Genomic DNA, 12973 nt, shown 5'->3' on the forward strand with positions numbered 1-12973 from the left:
GAGACAGAACATGACACACAGAGGAAGTAAAATCTCAAGTATATTTTAAGGACAAATTAGCACCAGATTTTTAGCCAGTCATATGGAGCCAATGTTTTAAAATACTAGTGGGAAGTCACACAAAAACAACTGATACCAGCTCAGTGTAAAGGATATAAAAACAACATTTTCCTTGCATGGTGTGCTGTGCTCTGCTCAAACTGGGAAATAGGGTGTGGTTACAGATTCTACAGAACAGGACTGAGAAGAGCAGAGAAGGAAGAGGGCAATAAAGATCATTCTACCTCATCTGTCAACACACTAAAGCATTTTGTCAAATCAACAAACAAGCCTTAAAGACCAGAAAAAAAAAAAGGAAAAAGAGTAATAGTGTCTCAAAATGTAACAAACTTCACTCATTGAAATTCAACTGTTTAAAGATTTTAGTCAGTTTTACCAGGGCTTGCTTTGATTGCAACAGCAATAAAATACATCCTTTATGGAAGGAAAAAACATTCCTGCACAGCTCCATCTGCTCCCACTGGAAGGATGTTTCAGCAGCAGTCAAATGTCTGGGCTGGTTTCCAGATAACACCAACAGCCAGGTCTCTTTTGTTCTCAGAAGGGATGAACTGCAGCCACCAGAGCCCACCCTCACCCTGCCAGGCCAATCCACTGCAGAGAGCTCCCAGGTGAGCTAGTGATGCCCACTTATCTGTTTTTTTCCCCCCCTCAGTTAAGGCCTGTGAGACAGTGCAGTGCCTGCCCTGAAAAGGCAAGATACTGCCGCCACAGCTAAGCCTCCAGGTGCTTCGTGATCCTGCGGATTTTCTCCTTCTTGTTCCTGTTCCCGTGTTTCTTCCAGGGCTTTCCCCCCACGCTGGCAGGGCTGGGTGCAGCGGCCGGCACGAGGCCGCAGCCAGGCCGGTAGCCCATGGCAGCCCGGACCCCTTTCATCAGGGCGCGAACGTTCTCCTGCAAAAGGACACAACCTCCAGTGACCGAGGAGAAGACACTCAACCACTGCAGCGTGTCAGTAAACCAGGCACAGGCAAGCTTAGGCCCTGCCCCAGAGCCGCAGGAAGGCCACGGCAGGCAGCCAAAGCCTGCCAGCAGCTCCAGCTCTGCCGGGTCCCCAGCGCCTGCCGCTGATGTGACGCTGTGTCCCAGCCAGGATCAGCTCCAGCTCCAGCATGGATCCTCACAGCCTCTGCTCTGTGCACAACAAACTGTCTTCACAAATAAATCTGGCGCCCAGGAAAGCCACAGACCAAAATAAGTTGCTCAAGTCTGGAGCGTGGGCAGCACTGACGGGGCTCGCAGCTTGTGCCAGCACTTTGGGCAGACAGAGCAACAGTCTGGTAATCCCAAAAATTCTTTTCAGGTCACGGTTTTCTGAAATAGCTCACTTTTTTTTTTTTTAAGAGCTTGAGTTCTTGTTTTCAAAATGCATGATTATCTTAGCTGTGCTAAATAAATGGTGTTCACATCCAGCTAACCACACAGAATGGAACGTGCTATGTATTTACAGCTAAAAACCTGTTCTAATCCTTGTCAGATATGGTCAGTTAAGGATTTCATATTTCACTATGAGTCATTAATACACTTTTTCAGTAGTGTAGAGGCAAAACAGATGCCTGTAGGATCTAACAAGAATCATACAGGTTAAGAAAAATTCCCATTTTCCACTTAATTTTGAGATTTCTTGACTGGATTTTAAATCAGTTTGTATTCTTTTCATCTGATTCCAGGTTCCGAGTCAAAACCTCAACATAATACTAAATCCTAATATATATAATCAATACAAATATAACATAAATATAAATATCATAAATACTAAATTATCTTTAAAAAGCTTATCACAGCCTCTAAATACATCTGCTCAGGAAAGGAATGTCACTTTGAAGGACCTGCTAGTTCAAAACCTTGTTCTGGGTCAGTTGCCAAGTCATTCATACTTGTCCTTCTTCTCAATCACCCTCCTGCTTGCTCAAGATTGATGTTTGATTCCTAAAGACAAGGGTCACCCTGCTGACCTCTGAAAAATCATCTGTGCACACACCTCATTAGCAATCTTTCTGTCACCTAGGACATTCCCAGTGATTTAGGAGACAATAAAAAGAACAGAGCTCTTGGGTAGAAATTACATGCAGATCCCACAGCATTAAACACCATTAATTCAACCCAGCACACCTCCATCCTCAAAGGTGGTTTCCCCCCAGTAACTACAGATGAATGCTGCAGCAAAAATTCCTAGAACAAGTCTTTTCCAGAATTTACCTGATGGAAAAAAGTTTTGTCCACCACATTTTCAATTTGTTTTGCTTTGGTATTTTTCTCAGGCTTCACCTGTCCTGTGGCCTGCACAGTTATACTGTCAGGGCATCTTTGATGTTGGTGCTGAAAATCATTTGGGTCAATACCAGGAGGTGGGTGGCAATATAACAGCTTCCCCTGTGAAAGCAATGGGACACAGTTGTTACAAAAGCAACTCAGAGAGGAAAGAAAACAACTCCAACCCTAAGAAGGGCCTGAAGTTTAGGGGTTCACACTGGCAGTACACTTTATTTCTTCTCCCAGGCAACAACTGGCTTGACTCCTAAGTTAAAGTACTGTTCCACCTCTGCATCAAAGCACCATTTGCAGCTGCAGTGCCCAGCTGCAAACAACACAGAGCAAAACTCTCAGGAGCACCAGAGGATCCTATTAAGAAATTATCAACAATAAGTTGCCAAGAGATGCTAAAGAAGTATGCAGTATTACAGTACTCAGAGCAACAGTCCTTAGTGCCAAATATTGGTCCAGCAGTATATTATGAGTTCATTTCTTGAGTATCTGCTAGCTATTTTGGAGATAGATTATTTATTTAGCTGGCACCATATTTTAAGCAATCACCTTTCTAAGATTAGGCAGCTTGAGAAATTCAATTTATTCTTCTAAAACATAAAAGCAGCCCAATTTCAAGAGTCTTTTAATACATGGTGATTTTATCCAGAGAAATAGAATTTACTTTATTGTACTCCAGTGCAACATTTAATTCACCTCTGAAAAGAGATGAAAACCCAGATGTAAGAAACACTTACACTGACATAATCTTTTAACACATATCGAGCTGATCTCGGCTGGTCTGGCTGTCCATGAGATGTCATAAAGCCCCTCATGTCTGGAAGAGAAATCCAAAGTATAGTCTTTGTAAATACAAGAGAATATGAATATGTTCTCCTCTGCTGCCTAAATACCCATTCGTATTCTTTCTCGAAAATACTCTCTTAGAAAGAGGCTTCTCTTGGGGAAAGCAAGAGAAGGGGAAAAGGAAGGACTTTGGTGACTGTAAAGGTACTGCAGAAGCATCCTGACCTGAAAGAAATAAGAGCTGACATCTTCCTATTAGCAGAAAGCTGCTAGGGTTTCATTCTTGTTTTAAAGGCAGAGAATGAAAATTCACTGTATTCTTCAAAGTCTAATTCAGACACAGATGGTGGGAGGTATCTGAAAGGGTAAGAGCACCACACTATAGACTGGCAGGGCATTTCACCAGCATCTTCCCCACTATCACTACATCTGTCAGATGAGACTGGCAAAGCACCACTCCAACTCACAGAGGAGCCATTAACAAAGACCATTCCTGAGAGGAGGGCAAGCCCTAGCAAAGAGGTCCAATGCACAACAAACCCAAGCTGGGCCTAACTTTAGAAGGTTCTCCTAAGGCCATGTTCAGGACCATGCACACAGTGGAGGTGACAGGTTTTAAAAGGATCATCACTCACATCCATATGCTGTTAGCAGCTCTTCAGCTGTTGGCTTTCGATCTGGGTCCTCATCTTCCCTTGGCCTAATGATATTTATTCCATAGGTTGCTTCCAAAATGTTGCGTGGGATATGCTGGCAAACATAAGCTAGTGAAGGAAACCACTTTGTGATTTACAGCTTGCCCTTGTCACTCTAAGAGCACACACAAAAGAATGACTTTTGGATTTTGTTGCAAACCAGAATAATAACACAAGTCTGACAAACATGACTAAGCTGAAATGAGATAGGAAAAGACCAACACAGCAGGACTGTGTTATCCAGTATGTCCCACCTCCCTCAAAGCATGAGCACGTGTGCTGCTAGCAGGAACATGCTACTTGGCATACTCCAGATCCAACCCCTGCATGCACTCTTACAAACCCCATGCAAAGGATATTAGAGAAACAGGTGGAACATGGTCCCTCATCTGATCTATAGGCAGAATTCCAGAACAAATCATTTCTGCCTTGGTAGAGACGAAAGATGGCATCACCAGACCAGGGCAATCACAAAGGCACAGGCCAGGCTCCACATACAGGGTCTACACGATAAATAACCCATTAGTTCACTATGGCAACTCAGTGTCCATGGAGGAAAAAGGAACCAAAAAAAAAACCCCAAAATCAAATGCATAGATGAAACATGGATGCAAATGACAATAAGCAGAAATTCTAACACAGACACCTGCCCTGCTGGTCCCAGCCAATGAATTAAGGAGATCAAATGTAGAAGACAGCAACATTTTCAAAGTTCCTAAATAAGGTGTCCAGATGGGGGCAGCAAGATCTTCAGCTCTCCAGTCTGATGGGAGAGAAGAAAGCACTCCAGAAACCTTTAAGTTTGTGTTGGACCTTCTGAAACAGCTAGGAATTTGAAAAGCACAAATCCCACAAAGCAGCTCCAATGCTATAATGTGGGAGCAATCTCAAAATCAGAGTTTGATCAACATGAAAATATCAGCAAAACTACATTTATTCACAGCAATGATGTTGACCAGGATAGTTTGAAACCTTGACTTTAAGCTACTTGGAGGAACACTAATTTTAAAAAGATTCTCTCCTCATTACTGGTGTTGGAAAAAAGGGACAAGGTAACTAAATAAAATCAGGAGATTGAAAACATGCCCCAGTGCACAGCTCTCATGAGTGACTCAAAATCGAGCACAAGTTTAGAAGCAAGAATTAAAGTTCCAAAATTACACACATCAAGACCACCCCTCTCCAACCTACTCTGCTGGCCACAGTTCAGGCTGGCAGAGCTCTCAGTGAGTGCATGTGGCTGCAAATAGGTCATAACGAAGCTCTCTTCCACTGGGGCAAAAGACTGATGTTATTTGTTAGCAATACCTGGAAGTGTTTTGTACGGCCTGGTGTAGCAGACACTGACACCTTCTTATTTCCAAGGATTGTGTTGATGGTTGAACTTTTGCCAACATTAGGGTAACCCACCTAGACGACAAAGAAGTGATATGTTATTAGGCAGGGTGATGCCAAAAGACCGACAGATCTGACACAAAAGTTCTTTAATAAAATGTTCTAAAAAAAAAAATTAGGGCAAGCAGAGGGGCACATTGAGCTTTAGGACTCCAGATTCAGTATTAATCTGTGCACAAAAGCCACAGTGGTTTGTGCTTGCTAGTTTTTATATCCTTATAGGAAGCCAGACTACAGGATGAATTTTTCCCAAGGAGGGCACATGGAATTACAATTTAGATTAAGTAAGTTTCATTTAAGCACAAAGTCCAACTCACCAGCCCAACATTTACTTCCCCATCCTTCACCCTTGGACCATTGTGCATGGTTTTGAATATCTCCAGCAGCTCATTTCTCTGTACTAGATGGCTGAAGTTCCTGATGTTCCTGTTCTGCTCCTGCACTCTGTGCTGCACTGCAGCACCATCAGTCCTGCTTTCCATCCTCCCTGGACCAACAGCATTTAAGTTGTCACCAGCTTCATCCTCAGAACAGGTTTGCCAGTCCTCCTCTTCATCATCTTCACAGTCTTCATATTCATCACTGCTGTTATCACTGTCCAGGACCTGGTTTGCACTTTGCCAAGTGCTGCCTGTGGATGCTCTTTCTGTGCTATCTGGTGCTGTGTTCTCATCTTCCTGACTGGAGCCCCCCTCCTCAGAACCACTCGGGTGCTCCGCTGCCCCCTCAGCGCCCAGCTCCTGTGGGAACAGCAGTTCAGAGCTGAAATGCAAAGACAACCCCAAGCCTTGCTGCTGCCTCAGTGAGCTCTCATCAGCCAGAGCCCAAGAGCTGACAACTCAGTGCTTTCATCACACTGGGGTTTTTTAGAGCTCTTAAGTAGGATGTAGGTAGGAAAAACTAGCCTGTTTCAGGAGAATGACAAAAGTATTCCAAGAGGGACTGTTCACAGCTTCTCTGTGAAGTCATTAAGAAGTTCCTCTCCAGAATGAACATGTGCACACCCAGACTAGTTTTTTTAAATTATTAAGCATTCCGAGTAAAAGGAATGTTTTTTCAAAATCTTCAGAACACAAAGCCATTTTGTTTCATGTCTAAATATTTCATTAAAATAATTTCAAGCTGTTTAGTTTTCAGTCAACTCTACACTTCTTCCCTGCAAAGAGTTTACATTTAAAAATGAAGATATTTTCACAACAATAGTATTTTGACCTTTCTTCCCAAAAAGAGAGAACTAACACCTTCAATCTCACTTTCAAACCAGTCTGTAAAAACATTTCAACCAAGAACTGTAAACCAGATGAACAGAGTAGTTATTTTTTGAAGGAAATATGGGATATTCAACAGCTGAATGGTCATAACAAAGAAAGCAGCACCAATTGATAACATGTAATTTGGGGCAGCAGCTGAGTTTGTTCCACTGGGTAAATTACTTCAGGTACTTTGGGTTCTCCAAGAAACACGTCCCCTCCCTGGGAAAGAAAAAAAACATGTAATTTGGGGCAACAGCTCAGTTTGTTCCACTGGGTAAATTACTTTCAGGTACTTTAGGTTCTCCAAGAAACACGTCCCCTCCCTGGGAAAGAAAAAAATCCTCTATACAGATAACTCCAGCCCTTGCAGCATCCAACCTGGAAAGGTTTTCCTTCAATGAGTTAAGAGTTTGCAAGCAGGTCTACAAGGGCTGTTTCTGTCTTCTGCACTTTGTTCACCATCTTACCCTCCTCACTTTTGTCTCTGAATTGATCCTTCAAATGCTGTTTTACAGCTGCACAGGTCTTTAAAATAATCCTTTTGTGCTCAGGTACATCACAAGGATAGCTGCAAAGCAATTACCAGCTGCAGCCAGCACAGACCTAGTCTGAACTGGTCACCTGCAGTACCTTTGATTCTCCACAGAGCCGTTCACACTCTGCCAAAGCTGACCAGAACACCACCTTGACACCCTCCTTCTCAAAGAACTGTGCCCAAGCAGCACGTTGCTCCTCACTCAGCAAATCTGCTTTGTTGATCAGGATCATGTTCTCCTTGTCATTGCTGACTTCCTTAACGTAACTTTCCTAAAGAGAACAAGAGAAAGATCAGTTTGTGCTCTGGTTTTGACTCCTTCCACCCAAGACAATACAAGAGCAGCAGCACAAATTACTCCATGCAGCCCCACACAAGTGTAGCCAAGCTTACCATCCCTAGGCTGGTGGGCTGAGTGCTGCTCAGCAGACAGCCACAAGAACAAATTGGAGCATGCAACTACCACAGTACAGCTTGTTGCTGGTCATGTGTGCAAACATCTTGTCTCCTTAGAGCTGTGACAAGATATTAATCAGCACCCTGCAGCAGGAGCTCCTAAGGTAACTATTTGAGCAATTTCATGTCTCCCTGATGGAGTGTTCTATAGCCTATCATTACAAACTTGTCACTTCAATGATTTTTGATCTTTTGTAATCCTCACCCACTTTTATTTCACTATGCGTTTACATAAGACAATTCCTTTATGTGAGGACACTTCTAATGAGTAATGAGGAATAAAATAGTATCTACAATGTAACATCTGCAGAAGAGCCTCTATATTCACAACATTCTGTGTGAAATACCAAAGGACAAAGAAAAATAATTTCATGCCAGAATAACTGCAACAATTACTAAGATATTCACTCAGCCACAACAGCAAAACAGCTTCAAGGTGGCTGAATGCATTGAACAAAAAATCTATCACATAAACATTAAGATATAAAATGAAGACAACATTCAGAAAGTGGTTTACTTACCAAGTCTTGACATCTAAACAGAAGGGGGTTTCTGGCATCTACTATCTGGACTACAATATCACTGCAAAAGTAAAGGAAAGCCCCATGAAGCACTCCTTCTTACATTGCCTCAAAGAAAGCAGTAAGACACAGCAATTATTCACTTTTGGGTTTTCCTCGGAATTTTAATAGTTTCAACTGTAGTATCCTACTAAATACCTTTACTGAACAACAGAGCATCTCAGCAGCCCACCTGCCCCACAGAGCCATGCTTGTGCTACAAGCCACTACTGCCATACAGTGTTTCCTTCTCTCTTGGCTCATTCTCCTGCACAACCATACAGCCAGCAAGAGGGAAGAAAACATGACAGTTCTGCCAACCCATCCACTCTTCAGAAATGCTCAGCAGGCAGGAACCACAGCAGTGGTACTCCATCTTTTAGAATGGTACTAAAAACTGTGATAACACAAAGTTGTGTTATCCTCAGCTGTGGCAGGGTGGTGACAGAGAGAAAGAAGAGGTGGTGTTCCTACACAGCCAGGTATTTTGGAATATTGTTGTCCTCCTTGCATGGAACAAGATGTACAAAGCCTCCCACAAATGACATGCAGATTCTAAGTATTTGATATTGGGTATTTTTAAAAGTCCCTCTGTGCTCTTTTTGCCACAAAATGCATAAAACAATGAAAAAATAGCCTTAGACTTCAGTAAAATATGTTACTCCCCCATGCAAGCAAGGCCTTGCAACATGCTTCAGTAAGGTGGTTTCTAGGAAACAGCTTCCAAATCCAGAGGCCAGGTTGCCACCACACACACGAGCAGAACTCATTAGTTCCACACAGTAATTAAATGCAATGGCTTCAGATCCCAAAGGCATTCATGTTTCTTTTGTCAAAAGGACAGGAAAATTAAACTACAGCCTCTTCCACTAGAACTTCTCCAGGCAAGTAATTTAAAATGCTGCCATGTATTATCACATGCTAATTATATTTGTTTGACAGGGATTTCTGTTAAGTCAGGACAACTTCAGAACACCACAGGTTGAATGGAAGAATTTCAAGCCTCACTAGCCAGTTCATTATGTATTAAAATAAAAAAAAAAATCCCCCAAGGGAATAATCTAATAAGCCCCATGGGTACAAAGAGAACTGCACAGTTACAGACATTTAAATACCAATACAAGGGAAGCTGACACCATCATACTGGGATGGGATACAGAGAAGTTACTGAACCACACTGCTGGGAACTAGTTTGAAGCAAATACATGGAAAAGGCTGATAACAGATCAAATTATCTGAAAAGGTAAAGATTGAGTGACTTTAACATTCACTTCTGAGACAGCATCCTCACTCTACATGAAATAAAAAGCCTTGAAAGGAGCAGAAAGGCATTAATAACACATTCCAGTCACCTCAAAACACCCTGTACACTCACAGTGTACATCATGGTAGCCTACAATGGATGTTCCTGACCAGCACTCTCCCAGCCAAGGGCCCACAGCACTCAGTACAAAGCCCCTTCTGTCAAAGGACCAGCTCACCATGACCTCACTGGTGGAGTATTTTTCAATTTTAGGAAAGTGAAATGAGACGATCTTAAACCTAATTACTAGTGAAATTAAATGCCCCAGTTAGATTAACATAGCAGATACCACCCTTATTATATTACGGCTCAGCAGAGCAAACAAAGCTGTTCCTGTGGTATGGCAGCCCGTTGTCTCCTGTGCACTGCTGCAAGTTCTCTGTGTGGCAAAGAGACAAGGGGTTCCTTCTTTCCCAACATTACTTACTCCTTGCCTCCTGCTCCTGAACATCAGCTGCTGCAGTTTGGTTGGGAAGGAGGGGAAGGGGTTAATCTTGGCAAGAGACCTCAAAGGCACTTTCTAAAGGAGGCCTCCAACACAGAGTTACTGGGGAAGGCCAGGAGACTCACAGTGAACCACTGCACATCACGCTGTTGAGAGCTAGCAGGCACCACAAAAACAAAATCACTGCAGTGCTGATAATAAAATACTAACTTAGTAATTTTTCCTGTGCTGAGACACCTGAAGCTTGTCTCAGAAACCACAATTCATGAAAATACATTTAACATCACATTTTAAAAAGTGGATAGCAAAATACTTTACCTTCTTTCAATGACTCTCCAAAGCTGACGCCAAAATTCCAAATTTCTTTCAAATGGAGTTAGAATTAACTTTTTCTCTTCTTCGAGGCTAAGGCAAAACAGAAAAAACAACAGCACATTTGGTCCATGGCAGGCTGTAAGCTCAGTTCTTCCCAAGATCCAGAAGGCTTTAGTTTTGCAGAGTAATCAAAACCAAACTCATATAGAGGCACTATTTCTGATGTTTTGTCAAACAGATCAAGCCCTCAGGTACACTGCTGTCAGTGGCACTGGTTTAGTGGTGACACAATGGCTTCTGATCTTGTCAATACAGAAGTGGTAAAAGATGGAAAGAACAAGAATTCATCAAGAGTCTGCCTGTGAAATTTGAGAGCCATGATAACTAATGAGAGAAGTTATCCCAAGTGCCAGTAGTTTTTTTCTCAATTGAGTATCACTTGGAAAAAACGAAATTTGGGGATGGCACCTGAAATACCTCTATACAACCTTTAAATTGGTGTTACCACCACCTGAACAACTTTACTCAGGGTAAGCACGGGTTTGCAGGATGTGAGCAGATACCACCCATGTCTCCAAGCCAGCAGAAGCAGTGCTAGACCAGCACAGGCTGCTGGATGCAGCAGGCTGGCAGCACTACTGCTCTTAAAAGACACATCCAGAGCAGTAACCCTCTACTTCACAGGTGAATGAAGAACATCACACGTCATCCTGAATTAATTTAAAAGAACACACACACATAAGACAGCTTTGCAGAGCTGACCACAAAGACATGCTGGATTGTGGCTGGGATGTCCAGCCTTCCAGGACAAGTACAGAGAGGTACTGAACAGCCATTAGCTTTATTGATCCAACAAGGATAAATACAACCTGCTGCTTCCTGTGTCACTAAATGCCACCAGCTACTTACCCAGCCACAGGCAGCATACTCACTGGGCAAGCTGTCGCCTCCACTCGAGAAAGCTCTCTCTCTCTGCCTGCTTCAAGTCCTCTGCACTGGTTGTCCTATCCCACTGCGGCCTATAACAAGCATATTTTGGAGTGAGTGGTCAGAAATAGCAGTCAGTCCAGCTACATTACTTCAGTAAACATAAAGAACATAAAAACCACACATTCAGCTATGCTGAAGTAAAGGTTCAGACGTACATGCATCTATTTTCAGCAGTTTTAAGTAAATCTTCTTTCCTTGTTCCTTCCAAACTCCATTAGCAGAGAGCACATACACCAGATACCACAGAGCTGTTTTCTTGAGCTAAGTTTTGCAGGGTCCCTGAGATGGGATTAATCTCTCTGTTCACCCTTCACAGAGCTCTGAAAAGGTTTATCAGGCAGCCTGGATGCACCTGCTACAGCAGTGCCAAGCTTTGGGCAGAAAACCCACACCTTCAGGCTAGAAAGGCTGGCACTGGCAGCACTCACACGGCAGACTGGCACCTGTACTGTGGGTTACAGCCCGCTCCCATAGGTTAGTTAGTGCCTTCTCCAAAAGCAGGGTTTGCCAACCTGAGGCTGTCCTCAGGCTTGCAGCCATGGGGGAGGATCAGCCTGGGAGCCCCACTCAGCCAAGGGTCGCCCGGGCAGCCCTGCAGAGCTCACCTCCGCGGGATGCGCAGCAGTTCCTGATTCTCCTGGTGCAGCTGCCGCACGCGCTGGGCCTCCTGTGCCGTGAGCAGGCCCGTGCAGCTCTGGGCAGACACGATCTGGGCATTCAGACGCTCTGAAGGACAGACAGCCATCCAAAGACACCCGTCCCCAGCGCTGCCACCCCATCCTGGCCTTGCTGCCCCAGCCCTGGCTCAGGGCCCCACAACCCGCCTCAGCTGCGGCCGGCAGACCCACCGCCAGCTCCCATTCGCACTCACTCAGCCCAGAACCGGTGCCGCCCGGCCCCGGCATCCCCGCCTCGGCCCCCGGGATCTGCCCCCGGCCCGTCCCCGCTGCTCACCGGCCACGAAGCGGGTGCCGGCCAGCTCGGCCGTGGCCAGGAACTCCTCCAGCGGGCTCTGCTCGGGCGCCGACCGCAGCTCCGGGCCGCGCTCGGCGACCACCTCGCTGGCGTGCAGCTGCCGGGACAGGACAGCACCGTCAGGCCACGCCGCCCCGAGCTCTCTCCCGCCTCCCCGGCCCCCGGCTCACCCATGAGGAGGCGCCGCGGCGCTCCAGCCCGCGCTGCCGCTGCAGGGAGCGCCCAAGCCCATCGCTCCGTTTCTTGCCCATGTGCCGCCGCCGACGGAAGAGGCGGGCCGGCCGCCGCTTCCACCGCCCGCTTCCACCGCCCCTTCCGCCGCCCGGCCCCTTCCGCCGCCCGGAGCCTGCGCCCGCCGTGCCCCGGCCTGTCCCGGCCTGTCCCGGTGTCCGCCGCCAGGCGGTGCCGCCGCCCCGGCCGTGACTGTCGGACAGTCTGAACGTGCACAGGGGCAGGTTTAGGTTGGACATTAGTAAGAATTTCTTAACTGAAAGGGTGATTACACGTTGGCGTGGACTGCGCAGGGAGTTGGTGGAGTCACCGTTCCTGGGGGTGTTTAAGAAGGTGGCACTTAGTGCCATGGTCTAGTTGATACGGTGTTGGACTCCATACCAGAGGTCTTTTCCTACCCAATTGGTTCTGTGACCATCCATCCATCCATCCATCCATCCATCCATCCATCCATCCATCCATCCATCCATCCATCTTTCTGTCACTCCCACCCTGTGGTGCTCAGTATGGACACACATCTCTCTGGGTCTCCCCTCCTCAGGCTCAGCTCTAACCCCCTCCCTCCCACCAGTACTGAGCCTGGGGACACGGTTCACTGCCAGCCCAAGGCTGGTGCTGCAGCTGGAGTTCCTGGCATGGGGTGGCACTCAGGGCTGCCAGCCCCGGCAGCTGTGGGGCCAGTTTCTCTTGCTGGTTCAGCCTGGTGCAG

General features: G+C 45.6%; 1 protein-coding gene across 1 annotated transcript; it reads right to left on the reverse strand.

The window, feature by feature from the left end:
• Nucleotides 1-22: 22 nt before the first annotated feature.
• On the reverse strand, nucleotides 23-12629 carry LSG1 (large 60S subunit nuclear export GTPase 1). Its single transcript, XM_039722396.1, has 14 exons — nucleotides 12204-12629; nucleotides 12013-12130; nucleotides 11664-11784; nucleotides 11001-11087; nucleotides 10072-10158; nucleotides 7967-8027; nucleotides 7085-7261; nucleotides 5519-5941; nucleotides 5115-5216; nucleotides 4166-4309; nucleotides 3747-3870; nucleotides 3063-3142; nucleotides 2260-2433; nucleotides 23-954 (listed from the first exon to the last, which is right to left on the reverse strand). Exons 1-14 carry the CDS (start codon nucleotides 12612-12614, stop codon nucleotides 775-777), a joined length of 2289 nt encoding a protein of 762 aa, XP_039578330.1. The 5' UTR covers nucleotides 12615-12629; the 3' UTR covers nucleotides 23-774.
• Between the last annotated feature and the right edge of the window lie 344 nt (nucleotides 12630-12973).

The sequence above is a fragment of the Passer montanus genome, unplaced genomic scaffold (genome assembly GCF_014805655.1).
Source record: "Passer montanus isolate IOZ18808 unplaced genomic scaffold, ASM1480565v1 scaffold48, whole genome shotgun sequence".
In the NCBI taxonomy this organism is placed as follows: domain Eukaryota; kingdom Metazoa; phylum Chordata; class Aves; order Passeriformes; family Passeridae; genus Passer; species Passer montanus.

Coding starts and splice junctions, on each gene's coding strand:
- LSG1 (XM_039722396.1), bottom strand. CDS start 12,614: ATGGCACTAAGTGCCACCTTCTTAAACACCCCCAGGAACGGTGACTCC. Junction 8,028..10,071: donor TGGAGAGTCATTGAAAGAAG/GTAAAGTATTTT, acceptor TTACTTTTGCAG/TGATATTGTAGTCCAGATAG. Junction 2,434..3,062: donor TGTTAAAAGATTATGTCAGT/GTAAGTGTTTCT, acceptor TTGCTTTCACAG/GGGAAGCTGTTATATTGCCA.